The sequence below is a fragment of the Scheffersomyces amazonensis genome, assembly GCF_036850825.1.
Source record: "Scheffersomyces amazonensis strain UFMG-HMD-26.3 chromosome Unknown RJT21scaffold_4, whole genome shotgun sequence".
In the NCBI taxonomy this organism is placed as follows: domain Eukaryota; kingdom Fungi; phylum Ascomycota; class Pichiomycetes; order Serinales; family Debaryomycetaceae; genus Scheffersomyces; species Scheffersomyces amazonensis.
In genome coordinates this window covers 915,303-934,627 of record NW_027042744.1, presented here as the reverse complement: position 1 = coordinate 934,627, position 19,325 = coordinate 915,303, and the positions used below count along the sequence as shown (strand labels likewise).

Sequence of the window (19,325 nt, the reverse complement as noted above, 5' to 3'; positions counted from 1 at the left end):
AGGCTGCAAAATATGTTAGTTACTGATAGTACTTTCATAACCATACATCTAGTACTTTTCTGTACTAAGTTAAAATAGACAAAGTTGATTGTATCAAGTATAAAAGTCAAGCTGAGTTGAATTTGAAATAAATAAATAAATAAATAAATAATAAAATAATTAAAAAATATAATATAAAATACTACCTAGTACTATACAAAGCCAACAAAACTGTTTATAAAGCTTAACATTCTTATAAACCATTTATTTTCATCAGTATTAAGAATCATATTTATGATCAATTCTTTCTTTTGTTTACCCTTAGTCCCAATTGGTTGTGAAACTAGTGTCTTTTTCACAATGACATTTTTCTTAAAACACCATACTATGAAAAGAATTGCTAATAAGCTAACGGAGAAATTCTTAAGGAAGGTTAAGAAATGTTTACCTAAGAATTTAGCAGTTTTTAAAAGCTTTTGCTTTAAAATTTGTATATCATCTAAACCGTCATATATATTATTATTATTAATATTGTTGATTTGTCCATTAGATCGGTCTTGTGAATGATGCCTATCTCTAACTACTTGTCTTGTCAATGTATTTATTACCAGATTAACTTCATGTTGCCAGTTTTTAAAATCTTCAATACTAACACCATTAACCAACGGACCTGCCTGTTGATTATTTGATGAACGTATATTGGGTGGCAAGGAATACACTGAATTAGTAGTATGACCACCTTGACCACCATGATGTTCAATAAGTGAAGATTCACCTAAAAGTTGACTTTGTGGTTGAGATTGATGAAGTCTTTGTTGTTGAATATATTCATTTATAGAAAGTGATGTATTTCTTCTGGAATGACTATATATCTTTTGTAAATTACTCCTATATTGTTGTTGTTGAGGTGTTACAGTTGAAAACCGATCAGATTGGCCAGCTTGACTTAAAGAAGGTGAATAAGATGGTAAAGGTAGTGAAATACGATCATGATCATTATCTTCATCATCTTGTGGTGGGAGATCTTTAATTTGATCCCATAAATATTCAAGATCACTTAAAAGTTCTCTTGCTTCATGAGTTCCACTAGCATACACTTTCATGGTTTCAATAAGATATGAGATATATCTACGTTTAGCTTCTGTTTTAGAAAGTCCTTCTTCTCTTTTCCATGCATCCCATTTCTTCTTTGCTCCTTCATCTTCAACTGTAAATCCAATAGGACGTGGCATTATTCCATTAACATCACCTTCTGTAGCTTGTTTATATAATCCATATAATCTAATTCTGTTTTCTGCTGGTGGACGAGGCAATGATCCATAATTGGATCGAGTTGATAAGGCTCTTATAGTAGTGATTGCCTTGACAAATACACGATCTAGAATATAAAATTGTTAGTTAAACAGCTTAGATAATCAATAGTATTAATAATTTATAACTTACCAACAGAATCGGCCATTTTTGTTGAAGAATTAAATATTGATGCTTGCCTACAATCAATTCAAAATATGGAGATATTATAATGATTTAGAGATGATAATTGTTAGTTAGCTATGATGGGGTTAACTGTTTGTTGATAATTTCGTTCATTGCGGATATCGATTTAGTGGGGCATCTTTAATGCGCACGTGAGTTCTTAGAAATTGAATTGTTCTTTTACCGATTTACGACTTTCTACCTACTTAATTTCTATTTTAGGAACAAAACTTTTCGTTTAATCATAGTATAAACTGGTTCATTAGGTGACTGCTTATGTCATCTAATCTTCTAATTAAGAGTTACATCTTTGGTGTGGCCTAGTAGTGTACCGTAGCGTAGTTTCCCCGCTTACTGATATCAATTCTTTCATTACTGTGTTATCTTTGAATTAAAGCTAAAGCTACTATGATCATAATTATGCATGATACTGATTTCTACTTCTGACAGAGTCATAAATCTAATGTGAGTGATTTAACTTTTACATCGAGTTGATTGATTTTCTTCTTTTTAGTCTTTATCTTTCTGTGTTTGCTTTGTTCTATATATTGTGGATGCGACGTTATTGTGTAGACAAGCTCTTCAATTGTTGGTACACTTCTTGTATCCAAGTATGTCCTATAAAAAATTGCAAGTTGGTAGAACAAGATTTCGTTATTAATGCGAAAATGACAAGTTCTGTCTAACTTCATTAGGTAAGGTATTTTTATTTCATTTAAGAATTTAATGTAATTGACATTTAGACTATCTTTTTCGAAAGAGTCAATTCTATTTACAAAGCCCTTAAGATCTACATCAACATTAGACCTATAAAATCTAACAATTTCTTTAATCCTTTTTGCATGTATATTTCTTTCATTCTCTTCCAATTTGGGATTACTTCTTAAAATATGATACTTAAATGCTCCGCGTACATATACGTGAATATCATATAATGACGGAAAATTTTCTGTAAGATATACCCCTTGAACTTTAGTGTGGATGTGACTAAGTAAATTTATGTCAAATTGAGTAAGAAAAGCTTTAAATTCAGCGCCTCTAAATGGTATATCCATGAGAAATTCATCTTCCTTGGTGGGCTCCATTTTATTTGCAACTATCTTTTCCAAACCAGGTAGTTCGTAATACAATAGTGTAAGTGCAGTTGACCATTTCTTAACAATTTCACGTTTTCTGGATAATGGTTCAAGACGTGTAAAGTATTTGGCAGCCGAATTTGCAATAGAAGTAGCCAAATCATCAACTGCAAATGAGTTTAAGAAAGTAGCGAGTTTTTCTGGAGATATGGAAGAAGGTACTGATTCAACGTCAAATGTCAACTTATTTGGATACGACTTATTGAACCCGTCAATGAGTTGTCTTATCCTCATATCCCTCGACGCCATACTGTAGTATTACTGAATGTTGTTTATTTGGAGCTTATCTTATACTAAGATCTTGTTAATACTTAAATAAGGTTTACTTGGCAGCTTAAGTAATTGCTTATGTCATTTTTTTTATTGTCTATTCTTTTAACAAACTATACAGAAACTTACAAACCTTTCAAACCTGATAATTAAAGTCATTAAACGTAAAGCCATTTTTACATAGAAATGTTATAGACTAAATCTTCTTCACTTTTTTCATTTTAATTAAACAATCATCACAATACCATTTACCCTTAGGAGGATTTTTAAATCCTATACATGGTAAATGGAACCATTCTCTCTTACAATCATCTCCATCACATCCTACCATTTCACCAAATGATACTTGATTACAATAACAATAAGTTGGTTCAACATTTGATGAAGATTTTTGACTAGTAACTGTAACACTTTCAATTTTTAATTTTTCTGGTCCATGAACTCCATTTGGATCACGAGATTCAATATCAATATCTTCTTTCTTAGGTTTTGATTTCTTTTTTGCTGGTCCATTATTACCTGTATTATTTGAATTATTTGAATTATAACCATTAGATGATGAATTGGCATTTGCTGCTGAAGCTGGAGTTCCTGCTCTTTGTTTCTCATCAGCATCTTTTCTTGATCTTTTCTTAGGGCCATTACTTGATGAATTTGATCCTAAATTATTTGAAGTTGCACTAGCTTTACCACTATTTGATCCAGAAATAGGTCCACTTTCTAAAGGTGTAATTTCCTTATTAGATGATCTCTTCTTTTTAGTACCTACATGTCCATCATCAACATCTTCTTTATTTGCCTTCTTAGCAGCCAAAGCTTCTCTTCTACTTTCACTTCTTTGAGATTGAGCTGACCTATCAGCACCATTAGTATTTGCATTTAAAAAATTTGAATCCATAATCATAGCTGGATGATTTAATGGACCAATCCTAATAGATTCTGGTATTTCATTATTATTAATAATTAACTTATAATCACCATTAATTCTATACATATGTTTATTCAATAAATCTGTAGCTACTGATGTAACATGCATTTTTTCTTCTAAACATGGAATAATTTCATTAATTTTAGATTTAATGAGTGATAATCTGTTAAGATCATTATTAGACGAACTTGTTTTAGTAGATTCACCTTCTGGAGAATTAGATTTCTTCTTTTCTTCATGTAAGCCTTCAATATGAGTCTTAATAAGATAATTTATTTGAGGAATAGAGTTTATACATTTAGCATCAATTTCTTTTAATAAGGTGAAATATTTGATCAACTCTAAAGGTAAGGCCTCAAAGGCATCACTAATATCATTTAAGCCCGGTAATAGTTCATTGATGTTAGAAATATTCTTGGCTCGTTGTTTATACTGTTGGAATTGTAGTTGTTGTTGTTGACTCTTTAATCGGTTGATTATTCGTTGTGATTTTTGACGAGATGGTAAGTCTTGATACGTCATTTTTTTATTCTAATTGTTTATAACGATTTACAGGGAATTAGTAACAGTACTTTATTTATAGTATTACTTCAATATTCGAATCCTCAATACGGTTAAGGATATAATCAGGAATATATTGGTTTTCCTATCTCTGCTTAACTAATCCATTTCCATTTTTGATACCCATCCGTGGAAGGAGACATTGTTTGGCGAGAGACATTTTTCTCAGAGACATTGGGGGGTAACTTGTAGAATTATATTAACACGTAAATGCAGTTAGTTAACATAGTCAATATCAGTTAACACTAGTAATGTATAGCATGTAGAGAGGATAAGGATTATATGTATAAGGTAGGTTATGGTAAGAATTTTAGTCAGTCGTATACATCGAAGCAGACTAATAAATCTTTTCAAAAAAAGATTTTAGACTATAACAATTGATATCTTTTTGCAATTTGACGGTCAACCCCTTAGTTAACAATTAACTGTCTCTATTGATAATTGTAAATTTTTAGAGTATCAATTGAAAGCATGCGTTTTCATTTGTTCTTGTTCAAGCAAAGTCCACTAAAACAGATATTGAACCATGACCACTAAGTACGCATAAACTTTTGACCCAACCATAGTGAATACATAATGTTTACCAGGCGATCCATCACAAAGAGTAAAATATAGCTTAAATACTACATCACTAAAAGGATACCTAGATAAGATGATAACCTCATGCCAAAATAGTTAAGTAAAAAAAGCATATTTATTGTCAGAATAATCAATTCAAGTAAGCATTGTGTGTCTGTAAATATATATGAAAAAAAAACCCATAAAAAAATGATGAAAGCTAATGAAATGGACCTATCATAACCATAGAGGAAGATGGATTATAATGGTGAGTAGTCAGCTTGCCTAATAAATCAGAATCATTCTAGTTTGCACCAAAATAGGAACCAAATACGGCATTATCTATTATATCAAGATATAAAATAATAATGATCTAGTACCAGAGTGTTGGCAAACATTCAAAAATATAGAGGTTTTAGAGATAATGCTTATTAATGGACACACACTTAAAACTTGAATGATATTTCAATGACATGGATAAATGCTTATTTTCAACTTCTATTTTGACAATTGGAAATCTTTTCCTTCTTTGAATCTCTTTAGTTCAATTAGAGAACTTACAGCATTCCACTTCTCACAATTAAATCAGGTTGGATGAATGAATGAATAAATAAATCGAGTCATTTAATTCAAGTAGTTGCTGATGACTGTATGAATAGAAAAATGTAGTTGAGTATAAGATAATGAAAAGGATGAATGAATATGATGAATGAATAAATTAATTGGATGAAATGGAATGGAAATCAACAAATTTTCTCTAAAAACGTTAAAGTTATTTGATTAAAAAACCCTATTAAAGAAACAAACACATAATTATTATTTATATAGATACAATTTAATTTGCTGAGTTTAGTTTTCTGGAACATCAATTTCACCAGCGTTAATGGCTTCAATGATATCATGAGGGTTCTTGTAGTTAACTCTACAACCAACAGATTGAGCAGTACCTAAGATTTCTTTGGTGACAGAAGCTAAGTTCTTACCGAAAGATTTGTCTTTCATTTGTCTAGCAATTTCGAAAATTTCTTCTAATGGAATGTTACCAGAGTGCTTGACATTCTTTTCCTTCTTTCTATCTCTAGGTGGTTCCTTTAAGGCAGTGATGACTAAAGATGAAGCAGATGGGACAACAGAAGCAGTGGCTTGTCTGTTTTGAATTCTTAATTGAACAGTAACTTTAATACCTTTGAAATCTTTGGTAGCTTTAGCGATATCTTCACCAACCTTCTTTGGGGATAAACCTAATGGACCAATCTTTGGAGCTAAGGCAGATGAAGCACCAACTTCACCACCGACGGCTCTTAAGTAAAGGAACTTAACTTCACTTGGATCAAACTTTGGAGGCATCTTGACTTTATTGAGTTATTATGGTCTATGTATCAAGAAGTGATAGAATTAGAAAGTTATATCAAAAATTTTTTTAACGTATCTGGCTAATGCTCACAGTGAAAAAAAAATTAATGTATGAATCCTGTACAAAACGGTCACATGACAAAAACAATTTGAGTATTAGTTAATGGAAATTACTTTTTATAGTGCTATTACACTAATTAGGGAAAAATTAAATCACGTGCAAAGAACGTATATCAAGGGCTTCAACCCTAACGTATTACAATTTGCAGCAATACACTACTGGATTATTCATATAATTTATTTACAAGTAAAGCAGTGGTAAAGCTAATTAAGTCATATACACATTATATATATATATATATATATTTACATATATACATTTATACTATAAAGTACCTCCAGGGATTTCATCGCCAATTCTACTGTCTTTATACATTGGGTTTCTTACATCATCATTACCATGAGTATCATCTTCATTAGTTGGTGTAGCTAGTTGTCGAAGCATTATTGCTGGATGCTTTCCCAATTCTTGTAATTCTTTGAAAATTACTACAGGCTTTTCCCCAAGTTTAAGGATTCTTTCCTTATCACCGTAACAAATAACAAGCACGTACTTTGACCAATCATCTCGAGGGATGTGATGCCTTTTCATGGCTTGTTGTAAGATCTTAAGACACGAGTCTTCAGTAGATGCACGTAATTGTTTTAATGGTTCATTACTGTGTGAAGAGGTTGTAGCACTTGTAGTATGTGTAGGAGTAGTTGTTGGATGTGTGTTACCATTAGAATTACTCGATGTAGGTGCTGCCGATCCATTTGTAGTTGTAGCTGCTTTTGGACTTACTGTTGTTTTTGGGAGCCCCGTAGGAGTGGTAGTTGTGGTGGAACCCTGTGCTGGAGTTGATGAAGCAGTTACTGTTTGTGGTATAATAGCTGTTGAATCATCATGAATACTTGATAATACTGCAGTTGAAGACAGTGACTTTAAAAGTGGTGGAGGCAAATTACCACTTAAAGCTTTCACCAATTTAGGTCTTAAAACTTCACCATTACCATTTGTGACTGACTCAGAACCAGGAGTCGAATTATTGTTGGCAAGATCTTGAAGGTTTCTATTGGAACCACTGTTTGAAACACTAACTATTTTAAAATCATTATGCGATGAAACTTTTGGTAGAGTTTGTGATATAATTTTTCCTGTTCCCATAGAAAGAACTGATGCAGTCGAGAATCTGTTAGAATATGTAGGACTAGGTAAATTTAAACTTCCATTCACAGTACCACTGTTATTATTATTATTATTATTATTATTATATGCTAAAGTTGTACTTGATATTGCTGTAGACGATGAAGTATGTCCAATTGAACTTGAATTCACACTATTACTTCTTGATATATTTTTATGACCAGTTAAAGTAGAATCGTCATTGGCTGTTGATCCATTATTATCAAGATAATCGAAATTAGAGGCTGGACCCGGATCTAATGTTGGAGTTGGTAAAGGCTTCGATGTATCTTTAAGAAGTCGAATGACTGGTATAAGATCTGTTTTCAATTTTATGAAATTATCGTTCAATTTCTTAAGATCTAATTGAGACTGATTAGTGGGTGATTGTGGAGATGGTTCACCCGATTGAATTTGTTGCTGTACATTAGTATGTTGTTGATAGATTCCATTGATTTTTTTAATCATATCTTTAATTAACACTGTTGAAAGAGAAAGGGATTCTAGCGAGACATAATTATTATTTATGTTAATATTGTTTAATTCATAATCAGGATCATTGAAAGATTGAGGAGGATGTTTTGAGTAGTGATCAGTAATTAAGTCAGATATTGAACGTTTTATAAGCAATCTAGTTTGTAGTTTAGATATTCCTAATTCTTTAAGATGATCTGTGGTTATAAAAGGTAGTAAAGATCCTTCAATGTTTTGATCTAAGAATGTTGTACCGATTAACTTTTGATCTTGTTCATTTGGTAAGATTGAAATGATATAGGATGATACTTGAGCAGGATCCCATTTGAGGAATGATTCATGGTTAATTAGTGGAGATGTCATTATGAATAGTAACGTAAGTAGGATCACCTATACACACGAAGTGGGGAAACAGGTGAGATAACGATAAAATGAATTTGAAATTTAAAAGCTCTGGAAACAGTAAAGTAGTATGAAATAAAGGATCTCAGTTAAATTACCATAGGATCTGATCTGTTCAGTTATAATTGAGAATGGATCAAAATTGATAGTGCATAGTCTTATGAAACATTCACACAATTCACAGTCGTATAGTATGCCGGCTTTAAATCACTGATTTAGGATATAATTTCGGGATTTGGAACTGAAGATAAGGCTGAATAATATTGATAAAGGATAAGTTGGTGATTATATAAGTTGGGCTGACTTGTGGTTAGTGTAAGTGAGAATTTCACGTTAACATCAAATAAGATCGTTTACTTTTACTTTGACATTGTCCCTCCATAAGGCTTAAAATACCTTAAATTGTTTCAGAAAAAATGAACGCCTTTTCTCGGTATTGTTTAAAATTTTGTGTTCTGTAAGAAATAGAGAATTTATAGGTGATACAGCCTAAGTTACAACATTCAATTCCCATGAAATGGTCTAAAATAGACGAAGTGTGAGAGGATGTATTGGTGTTTGTACTACTTTATGTATAGCTATTTAGGAGTTTCTAATAGAATATTCTTTAACTTTTGATTATACTTAGTAAAATCACGTGATTTTCATAATTAATAAGGGTAGCCTAGAAATTCGCGTCAGATAAAATTTGCAACTATACAAAAGAATATTTTGTTTATTTTATTTACTAATTGTACTGTTCTGTGATGACTGAGCACTTCCCATAGTTAAACTAGTACTTACGTTCAACAATGGCATGTCTAAAGTATAAGACGACCTACTTGCCAATCCATTATGTTTGTGATCATGACCATTAACATGACTGTGAATAGATCCGTTTTCGACATGACGATCATGACTTTGATTATGACTATGATTATGATTATGAGTATAATGAATGATATTATGACTATGGTAAATATTCGTTGGTTGATACGATACTGACCGTCGCATTGAAAGCATATGTGATGAACTTACAGTTGGAACATTTGCATCTTCAGTTGTAATGATTGTTGGAATCGATGATTTAACTCTAGTTTGTTTCAGTTTATAAGACTGTAAATTATCTAAATGAGGATTAGGATCAATCGAATCTCTGATCGCCACCGAACTACGCTTCGATTCATAAGAGGTAGGATCTTTAAAGTGGAGTGAACGTCTTATTCGCGAGACTCTCCGAATTGAGTCATTATTATTATTATTTTTAATGCTATAATTATTATTATCGTCGTCAGTATTATCTCTTCTAAATGTCAAAATATTCCTGACTTTGTGACCGGTAGACCTGATTATATTAGCCATTTGCTCTTCATACTAACTACAGCTTTTCTTAAATTTGGTAGCTTAGATCTCATATTCTTCGGATCACATATGGTATATATAATACGAAAACTATAATACACAAACTATATTTGCTCATTAAAAATTAGCGAGCTAAACGACTGAAATGAGGAAAAGAGTGGAGATAAAAAAACTACGGAAACCGGAAACAAACAATGTTCTAAGAAAAAAACAAACAAAGAAGTCCCGAAAACTAGTTATTTCTGATTGACTCTTTATGATTAATTATAAAGAAAAGTGGGTCGTAGTCAGTCCATTTTGATGTAAATGATTTAACCGAGCTTGCCATATTATTTCGTACAGCTTTTAGGCTGTTAAGACCGGTCAAGTATCACTGGTTTGTTGCGAATTAGTCTTCTGTGATGCTGTCTTAAATTTTTGATGAGCATTGTGCAAGACTTTTTAAGACCGAAGAAGTTTCACTTACACCCGTGAAGAGCCTGAACTTATATTCCTAACTACACTTGATTTTAAACTTTAGACATATGTTTATCACACGTCTATAAGAAGGGATTTAATTTAGCGGTTTTATTATTAACATACGTTAAACGAAGCTTATGGGCTGCTAATTAGCCAAATATGGGTCGGCTAAGAAAAAATGTAAAATTCTATAGCCGTCCGATCGTTTCATAAGTATACCAAGAAATAAGAAATATAGCGGGAGAGTATGCAATGCATAATATAAAATTACGCTTACTTCCGTTTAATTCCTTAGAGATGATTAATATATCAATTAACTTATACTGCCAGGAAATGATGGCAAAAAAAACGAACCTACAACAGGAATATATAAAAAAAATGTCTATAATCTTTAAACCTTAATAAATATATGCTATACCCTATAATAAATAGATAAATAATAAATAATAAATAAATGACCCACTAAACTCAACTAAATCTAACCTTTTTCTGACTTTCAATATCTTCATCGCTTAAAATGACCGTGTGTCCCGCTTCAGGGTTATAACTCCAAACATCATCACAATTATCCACATCTTCATGAGTTCTGCTTCTTGACGTTGATTGCGTATTTAATCCAATATCGTAAGTGTAGGAATTGCTGTTTTGACCGAATGGATGTACGTAATAATGGTCATCAGTAATTGAATAACTATCTTCTTCTTCAATGGCTTCTTCCTTACTAGATGCCAAAGATATGCCGTCAAAAAATGGAGATTGGGGTGGTGAAAACATCGGACTCATTGTTACATTGCCACCAGAATTCGTCCTCGGTTTGTATTTAGGAGCTAAAGCACTCGATGATGATATTACATTGGCATTAGTTACTTGAGATCTTGTAAGAACAGTGTTCCGACTACCATGACTACGACTATTGTTATTCCCAGTATTTTTCCTTCTTACTGATGTGTTTGAATCTGAACTGTGATTTCGTTTTAGGGTTCTCTTTTCTTCCACTTGGCTATTACTATTATGTGCTGTAAATTTTAAGAGCTTCTTTCTTGGGACAACTTTAAGAATATTTGTAGGATCTAAGACGTACATTAACATCTTCATTGGTAAAGTATCCATTGTACTCAGTTGCAGTACAATTTATTAATATATATATGTAATTAATAAATTAATAAATAAACCATTGAAAAAAATGAAAGATTTGAGGTTATACTTATAATGTTTCGAATCAAAGTTCCGGATCGTAATAATATCTGTAGTCAAATGTACCTTAAAACAATTTTCGGTATATATTATTAAACATGACCGTCCGGTGTTTTCTTTTTTTGCATACTGTAAACGGAACAGAAGGAATTTAGTAAGCGTAATTGTGCCAGCCGTAATTTTAAGCTCCGTAATTTGCGCTTAAATCATCGGAGCAGAGTGCTACTAACAGTAGAAAAATAATAAATTAGAATTGAATTTTTCGGTGTTTATTACTAAAGTTTTTGTGCATTTTTTTGCTTTTTTTTTGCAGAACACAAAAGTTTAAGCTACATTTCCTATTTTGGCAGCAGCCGATTTTCGGATTACATACAGGTTATCTCCATCGTTATTTCCTTCCCAATAGCTAGTGTAAGATCTAATTGAAACCTTATTTGACTCATTAAACGATGAATTGCCACCACTAACGCCACTCGGTCTATATAGTTCTCGTAAATTTATTCACTACTAAATGTTTATCTTTCAGTCACTGTTGGTAGTGATCGAATTAATCATAAGCTATGTCAGCCCATTATCACCGAATTTTTTACCAATTAGTTAGTAAATTCGGATGAATGCTTGGTTATGAAGTAATCACGTGCCATCTATTCACATTAGAAACTACTAAAACCCCGGAGGAAACACTTTAATATTGTAAATCTACTATGGTGGTCACTCGTACCACTCAACTCCACTCCACCTACAGGCCATTGTGAGAAGTGTTACACAGTAACCTCCTTGATAGAAAATCCATCACACTATAATTATTAATTACAAATATATTTTTTACCGTTGACATTTTCCATGACTAAATAACGGATATCATTGTTCCCCACCAATTGAATGTGAAATTTGTAACGCTAAGAAGATCTTAGTATCCTCCACATCAATAACACTCTATCAATTATTTTCTGAATTATTTTTCGGTCTGAAGTTACGGCCGCATTTTTATTTATTTAGATAACGTAAATGCATATAACTCTGTTACAACAATAGTGCTTGTATTTCTAGAATATTGTATATCGTGCGGCACTTCTCAGGGGGGAACTCTTTCCACTGGTATCGAAATCGTATATGCCTCCACTTTTGCACCCATTTAATGAATACGGACACATTTAGACCGTCGGTTTATCGAGAACTCATTAGCGATGAATGGTTTACGCTAATGTCTACACCGTTTACAACTTCATTTACTTTGACCATTGACATCGTAAATCAGTTGCCCTTTTTAATCTGTTCATTGCAGAGAATTAGTATTATTTAATAGATGTTGAAATAAATATTCTGCCGATGTCCTATTTAAGCAATTAAGATGTGCTTATTACGTAAAGAGTCAAATGATTCAGACAGAATCACTCTCTTGATTGCTCATTGAGTATCTAAATTCCAAGAAGCAGTTTTTCAAAATTTAATGAACTCTTTTCTTCAAAATTCAACTTTCAACACCAAAAATACATGAAACATGTCCCTACAGCATACCTCTACAGAATACTAATGTAAAGGGAGTGGAATTTATACAAGTACTATTGTATTAATAATCTAGAAGGAGTGATGTTAATTGATCTTATGGTGCTTATAATTGTCGCAAATAGATAGTATTTTCGAACTTGATCTTTTATTCACAATGATTATATCAAATACACCAACTTCATGTTGATAGTCTTTAAATGTTGAAGATCTTAATCTTGCCGAATCATAGATTGTTCCATTATATATAAATTTTTAAAAATTATGAAAAAGATTCAATAGAGAGAGTGCCAATTAGTTGATTAGGATCGCAACTGCCTAATTAGGCTATCCGCGGGCGGCGGGTGTCGCTTAGCGCATTCAGATAAAAGTTGGGGGACATATAAAATGAATAGAATTTTCACTATTATCTAAGTGAATAATAATAATAATCGTACCAAGCAAGATGGTCGAATTAAAGAATCCTAATTTGGTCAGATCAGGACCATTTGTAAATGGTGAATGGATTAAATCCAAATCTTCCAAGACTTTTAAAGTCTTCGATCCAGCTACTGAAGAATTGATTATTGAATTACCTGATCAAACTCCAGAAGAAATTGAATATGCCTTTGAAGTCAGTCAACAAGCATTTGATAAATTGAAACATACTTCTCCATATCAAAGATCAATTTGGTTAAGAAATTTATACAATTTAATGATTGAAAATCTTGATGATTTAGCTAAAATTCTTACTTGGGAAAATGGTAAATGTCTTGCTGATGCAATTGGAGAAATAAAATATGCTGCTTCTTACTTTGAATGGTTTGCTGAAGAAGCAAAAAGAATTTATGGTCACACCATACAACCTGCTAATCATAATAATAAAGTTATGACTTATAAACAACCAGTAGGAGTTGTTGGATTACTTTGTCCATTTAATTTCCCTTCTGCTATGGGAGCTAGAAAATTGGCTCCTGCTTTTGCAGCTGGGTGTACTACTATTTTAAAACCAGATTTCCAAACTCCTTTAAGTTCTTTAGCATTAGGTTATTTAGCTCATGAAGCTGGATTTCCTCCAGGAACTTTTAATGTTGTGTTAGTTAGTCAAGCTTCAACTCCAGAAATTGGATTGAGGTTCTGTGAATCTCCAATAATAAAAAAGATTAGTTTCACAGGTTCTACCCCAGTAGGTAAATTATTAATGAAACAATCATCATCCACATTAAAGAAATTATCAATGGAATTAGGAGGAAATGCTCCAGTCATTATTTTCGATGATGCTAAACTTGATTGGGCTGTTGAACAATCAATTGCTTCTAAATTTAGATCATTGGGTCAAACATGTGTTTGTGCTAATCGTATTTATGTTCAATCAGGAATTTATGAAAAATTCTGTACTAAATTCGCTGAAAAGGTTAAATCTTTTAAAATTGGAAATGGGTTTGAACCAGGTGTGACTCATGCATGTTTAATCAATGGCAGAGCTATTGAGAAGGTTGAATCACATTTTAAGGATGCTGTTGATAAAGGGGCTAAAGTATTGATCGAAGGTGGTAAATTACCTCATTTAGGTAAGAACTTTTACGCCCCTTCTGTCATATGTGATGTGACTAATGATATGAAAGTTGTTAGTGAAGAAACTTTTGGTCCTTTAGGAGCTATAATTAAATTCGACAATAAGGAACAAGTGTTAGGTTGGTGTAATGATACTCCATATGGTTTAGCATCATATGTCTTTTCAGAAAACTTGAATAATATCTGGTACATGTCTGAATATTTGGAATCAGGTATGGTTGCAGTTAACACCGGGATTTTTACCGATGCTGCTATGCCATTTGGTGGAGTTAAAGAATCTGGTTTTGGTAGAGAAGGTTCATTATACGGTATTGATGATTATACTGTTGTTAAATCTATAACTTTGGGTAATATTTACCATTATGATTAATTGATTGATTCATTGAATATATGTAAAATAACTATATAACAATAAAAATTTAATAATTTAATAAACTTAATTAAACCTTTTCAATAACAATAGCAGAGGCACCACCTCCACCATTACAAATTCCCACTACACCTAATTTGGAAGTAAGCTTTTCTTGTTGCAAAATATTAACCAAAGTAACTAAGATTCTAGCACCTGAACAACCTAATGGATGTCCCAAAGCAACTGCACCTCCATAAACATTCAATTTATGAGAAGGGATATCTAATAATTTTGAATTAGCCATTCCGACTACCGAAAAGGCTTCATTTACTTCAAAATAATCAATATCATCTACAGTTAAACCAGCTTTGCTTAAAGCTTTTGGAACAGCAAGAGAAGGAGCAATGGTGAAATCCATTGGATCTCTTTCAGCTTCTCCATAACTTCTAATCTTGGCAATTGGATGTAAATTATATTTGGTAAGAGCTGATGCTGAACAGAGAAGTAAGACAGCAGCACCATCATTCAAAGAAGGTGAATTTGCAGCAGTAACAGTACCTGATTCGATGAATGCCGACTTAACTGTTTTCAATTTTTCAGCATTATATTTATTTAAGTCTTCATCTTTAGAAATTGTAATAGTTCCTTTTCTGGTTTTAATTTCAACAGGAATGATCTCATTAACAAATTTGCCATTTTCATAAGCTTTGATTGCCTTTTCATAACTACCGATTGCATATTCATCTTGATCTTCTCTAGAGAATCCAAGTTCTTCTGCAACTTTTTCACCGGCATGACCCATAAGTAACTTTTCTCCAAAAGCATTGGTCAATCCATCATATTGTAATCCATCAATCATTTCAATATTTCCATATTTATATTCGCCTCTTCTTGTTTTCCCGTTAAGATAAAATGGGACATTTGACATTGATTCACTACCACCAACAATTGCAAGTTCAGATTCACCTAATAAAATATCTTGAGCTCCTAAAATAACTGCTTTTAATCCCGAAGCACATACTTTATTGACAGTGGTAGAAATAGTTGAGGTTGGTAATCCAGCTCCGATGGCAACTTGTCTTGAAATATTTTGACCAAGACCAGCTTGTAAAGCTGATCCCCAATAAACATGATCTATAGGAAGTTCTTGATCAAATTCACTAACAAATGATTTGACAAGCTGGACACCTAAATCAACAGAACTAAGGGATGATAATGAACCTTCAAAGGATCCAATTGGTGATCTTTTTGCAGCAACTATATAAACTGACATTTGTTTAACTTTTACAACAGTAGAAAAAGAATGAAGTAATACTTTGTATAATTATAAAATATTATATTAATTCTTAGTAAGAGATTTATAAAGGCTTTTATATTGTATACTAAAGTAATTTTGCACCAATAGTATAATTACATAATTACAACAACTATACGACGATGTATGGAAAGTTATCGTATAAGCTATCGGACTTGAGTCTCGTGACACAAAAGCCGAACCGAATGCGTATAACTCCGAATTAAAAGATCTAATTTTAGTTTGGTTAGTTAATATTTATTTTAAATATCTTATACTAATACAACTATACACACATGTATATATATACACCATATATATATATATATATATACATGCATTATACATATATATAAGGGGATATATGGGGGCTCTTAATGCTTAGTTGATTTATATTTTGCAACGAATTTATTATGGAATTGACCCCAACTATCGATCCATTCATTACCAGGAGGTAAGAAAGTAGTTCTTAAATGATAAGTATCAGGAACTTGACCAAATCCGTTACCTGGAATACAACAAATACCAGTATTTTCTAATAATTCAATACAATAAATATCATCAATTTGTAAATTAGATTGTCTTGCACGTGAGTATAATAAATGATAATCTTCTTCTGCAAAATCTAATTTAGGGAATAAATACATTGCTCCCATTGGTTTATTACATTTAATGTCTTCCATATTTAAAAAGGCATTATATAATAAATCAGCACGAGCTTGTAAGTCACGATGAATAGATGAAGTTTCTGATTTATATAATGGATATGATTCATCACCTTCCTTAGGAGGATTAATCATTAATTCCATTAATGCTTGACCTGAAACAACTGAACATAAATTAATAGAAGCTAATTTAAATAATACATCACGAACTTCAGAATGGAATCCAACAAGTTCCATATAACCACCTCTTTGACCACATTCACCAGATACACCTTTAGAAGTTGAATGTAATGATGCTAATTGAACATTTCTATATTTGTCATGATTAATTTCAAGTAATTCACTTAAAACACGTTTCATGGAAATGAATTCACCTTTAAAGACATTCTCTTGATAAACTTCATCAGCAATAAGAACAATTCCATATTCAGCGGCAATATCAATTAAACTAACAATATCATCACGAGTTAAAATAGATCCAGTTGGATTACCTGGATTTATAACAACAAGAGCCTTAAATTTAATATTTGGATGTTGAGCAAGAAGACGTCTAATTTCTTCAGGATTGGTTGACCAATTATTATTTTCATCTAAGAAATAACCGACTGGTACAGCATTATTTAAAGCAATAGTAGCAGTATATAAAGGATATTGAGGAATTGGAATTAAGAATCCAGATTGTGAGTCAGATGATAATATTTGTAATAAATACAGAACAGCGGCTGATGCACCTGAAGTAAGAAAGATATTATGAGGATCTGAATAATGACCATTATCTCTTTTAGTAATGAAAGATGCAATTGATTCTCTAATTAATGGAGCACCTTGAGAATGAGAATAAGCACCAATTGAACCAATATTATTTAAAAGTTTAATGGCTCTATCCTTAACATCTTGAGGAAAATTCACTTGATTAATGATGGAAGGATATTGTAAGATTGAAAGTACTTGTCTATACCAAGTTAATGGTTTTTGATCTAATTGTTGAGGATTACCAATATTTGCATTAATAATTTTATTGAATGGTAAACCATGAGAAGCAGGATTCTTTTCAATTAAATCTCTTAATTCGTCGGCAATGATTGGAATTTTACCTCTAACTGCATAATTAGCTTGAACTGTTTGTTGATTAATATCTTTAATTGAAAGTGGTTCAGCTGGTTTAAAAGTCAATGGAGATCTTGAATGACTTGATGTAGAAAAGTAATAATGATGTGGAAGTGGAGAAGCAACTCTTGGTGGAGATAATACACGAGTTGAAGTCATGAATGAGTATAAAATTCCAACAGTATTGGCAGGAATGATAAGTCCTGATTTGACTAAAGTAGTAGTTGAAGACATGACTTGATATTTATATAAGTAAAGAAAAAAAATTGATCAGCAACAATAAACTAGGTAAACGAGAATGAAATAAATAATACTAATACTAAAAATTAAATTCGGAAATAATTGAATTGTAATGACTAATTTTGCTATATCGGAAATCAGTAATTAGTTACTATACTTGAGATAACAAAGGCCTAAAGTTTAATTAACTAACTGAATCAAAGGTTGAATGATATTTTGAAAAATTTAGTTTGACTTCTTCTCGGTTAATGAGGGGTAGATTTTATGGGGTAAATGGCACTAGAGGGAAAATTCTTTTGTAGGCTAGTGAAAATTTTCTATGTGACAAAATGGTACCACTTCTAATAAAGATTATATAAAAATATTTAGAGACAATAAGTGACTATTAAGGTAGCAAAAGTTTGATAAATGAATAACAATCAGTACAATATATATATATATATATGAGTAGTAAGTACTTGATGTAATGAAATGAATTGACCTTTAACTATGTTCGTGAACTTTTAGAACGAAAACTTCAAAATTCGAGTTCAATTGAGTTAATTTAAACAAAATTTGAATTTTATTACTTTATAAGTAATGTTTCCGTGATCTTTACAGAAGTCAAAGTAGAGAAAAACTTGATACCTTAAGTAGAGAGGAAAGAAAGACGTCGCTATAACTAAAACTGAAAATTTTTTGTTTATCTCTTCCTCCGAATTACATTGAAGATAACATAAGTAGAATTCGGACTTTAAGTGCCGCATCACGTGCACTTATCATCGTGACAGAAGTTAAATTAAAAAGTATTAGAAAATGATAAGAAAGATACTTATTAAAGTATCTGTGAATATCGATGACCAAAAATTCTATCATACATAAGAAATCTATTTAACTGAATCAATATAATAAATATAATAAAAATAAAGAAATATAATAAATAAAGTCGTAAGATTGTTATATTGTCTAAAAAAAAGAGTGATCATGATATTCAGAAAAGTAGTGCGCCTGTACCAGGATTAAGGTAAACCCCAGAGCTGATTAGGGCTGGCTGGAGATGCCCTATTAAATAACTAGCATTATGTAATATTTCAATTTAAAGCCACTCATTTAGAAGCCTGAAGGCTCAGTATTACGTATATTACGACGTATTATGCTAAACGTGAATAAATATAAATATACATGTAATATTCGAGAAAGGATCGTACATGTAATTTGATGTACGATGAGATCAACCTATTAAGAAAGGAACGGTATTTACAAACAATATAC

At 31.7% G+C, this 19,325-nt stretch overlaps 10 protein-coding genes across 10 annotated transcripts; 1 reads left to right on the top strand and 9 right to left on the bottom strand. All coding sequences in view use genetic code 12, as the record gives it.

Moving 5' to 3' along the window:
* Nucleotides 1–110: 110 nt before the first annotated feature.
* Nucleotides 111–1,526, bottom strand: RJT21DRAFT_121234 (uncharacterized protein). The gene is made up of 2 exons (XM_064882029.1): nt 1,423–1,526; nt 111–1,357 (listed from the first exon to the last, which is right to left on the bottom strand). Exons 1-2 carry the CDS (start codon nt 1,436–1,438, stop codon nt 192–194), a joined length of 1,182 nt encoding a protein of 393 aa, XP_064737939.1. The 5' UTR covers nt 1,439–1,526; the 3' UTR covers nt 111–191.
* A 113-nt stretch (nt 1,527–1,639) lies between these two features.
* On the bottom strand, nt 1,640–2,949 carry RJT21DRAFT_42807 (uncharacterized protein). The gene has a single exon (XM_064884529.1). It carries the CDS (start codon nt 2,838–2,840, stop codon nt 1,908–1,910), a length of 933 nt encoding a protein of 310 aa, XP_064737938.1. The 5' UTR covers nt 2,841–2,949; the 3' UTR covers nt 1,640–1,907.
* A 108-nt stretch (nt 2,950–3,057) lies between these two features.
* On the bottom strand, nt 3,058–4,311 carry PHO23 (Pho23p; the record flags this gene model as incomplete). The annotated part of the gene is made up of 1 exon (XM_064884992.1): nt 3,058–4,311. One exon carries the CDS (start codon nt 4,309–4,311, stop codon nt 3,058–3,060), a length of 1,254 nt encoding a protein of 417 aa, XP_064737937.1.
* Nucleotides 4,312–5,757: 1,446 nt separating this feature from the next.
* Nucleotides 5,758–6,255, bottom strand: RPL12 (60S ribosomal protein uL11; the record flags this gene model as incomplete). The annotated part of the gene is made up of 1 exon (XM_064884991.1): nt 5,758–6,255. One exon carries the CDS (start codon nt 6,253–6,255, stop codon nt 5,758–5,760), a length of 498 nt encoding a protein of 165 aa, XP_064737936.1.
* Nucleotides 6,256–6,646: 391 nt separating this feature from the next.
* STE50 (Ste50p) lies at nt 6,647–8,323 on the bottom strand (the record flags this gene model as incomplete). The annotated part of the gene is made up of 1 exon (XM_064880280.1): nt 6,647–8,323. One exon carries the CDS (start codon nt 8,321–8,323, stop codon nt 6,647–6,649), a length of 1,677 nt encoding a protein of 558 aa, XP_064737935.1.
* Nucleotides 8,324–8,893: 570 nt separating this feature from the next.
* RJT21DRAFT_121228 (uncharacterized protein) lies at nt 8,894–9,927 on the bottom strand. Its single transcript, XM_064882028.1, has one exon. It carries the CDS (start codon nt 9,701–9,703, stop codon nt 9,083–9,085), a length of 621 nt encoding a protein of 206 aa, XP_064737934.1. The 5' UTR covers nt 9,704–9,927; the 3' UTR covers nt 8,894–9,082.
* A 614-nt stretch (nt 9,928–10,541) lies between these two features.
* On the bottom strand, nt 10,542–11,665 carry RJT21DRAFT_121227 (uncharacterized protein). Its single transcript, XM_064882027.1, has one exon. The coding sequence runs from the start codon at nt 11,270–11,272 to the stop codon at nt 10,631–10,633; it is 642 nt and encodes a 213-aa protein (XP_064737933.1). The 5' UTR covers nt 11,273–11,665; the 3' UTR covers nt 10,542–10,630.
* Nucleotides 11,666–13,307: 1,642 nt separating this feature from the next.
* Nucleotides 13,308–14,786, top strand: RJT21DRAFT_86167 (succinate-semialdehyde dehydrogenase (NAD(P)(+)); the record flags this gene model as incomplete). Its single annotated transcript, XM_064885462.1, has 1 exon — nt 13,308–14,786. One exon carries the CDS (start codon nt 13,308–13,310, stop codon nt 14,784–14,786), a length of 1,479 nt encoding a protein of 492 aa, XP_064737932.1.
* Nucleotides 14,787–14,821: 35 nt separating this feature from the next.
* On the bottom strand, nt 14,822–16,167 carry RJT21DRAFT_42778 (thiolase family protein). The gene has a single exon (XM_064884527.1). It carries the CDS (start codon nt 16,039–16,041, stop codon nt 14,857–14,859), a length of 1,185 nt encoding a protein of 394 aa, XP_064737931.1. The 5' UTR covers nt 16,042–16,167; the 3' UTR covers nt 14,822–14,856.
* Nucleotides 16,168–16,436: 269 nt separating this feature from the next.
* Nucleotides 16,437–18,068, bottom strand: ALT1 (alanine transaminase; the record flags this gene model as incomplete). Its single annotated transcript, XM_064883027.1, has 2 exons — nt 16,437–17,884; nt 17,918–18,068. 2 exons carry the CDS (start codon nt 18,066–18,068, stop codon nt 16,437–16,439), a joined length of 1,599 nt encoding a protein of 532 aa, XP_064737930.1.
* Between the last annotated feature and the right edge of the window lie 1,257 nt (nt 18,069–19,325).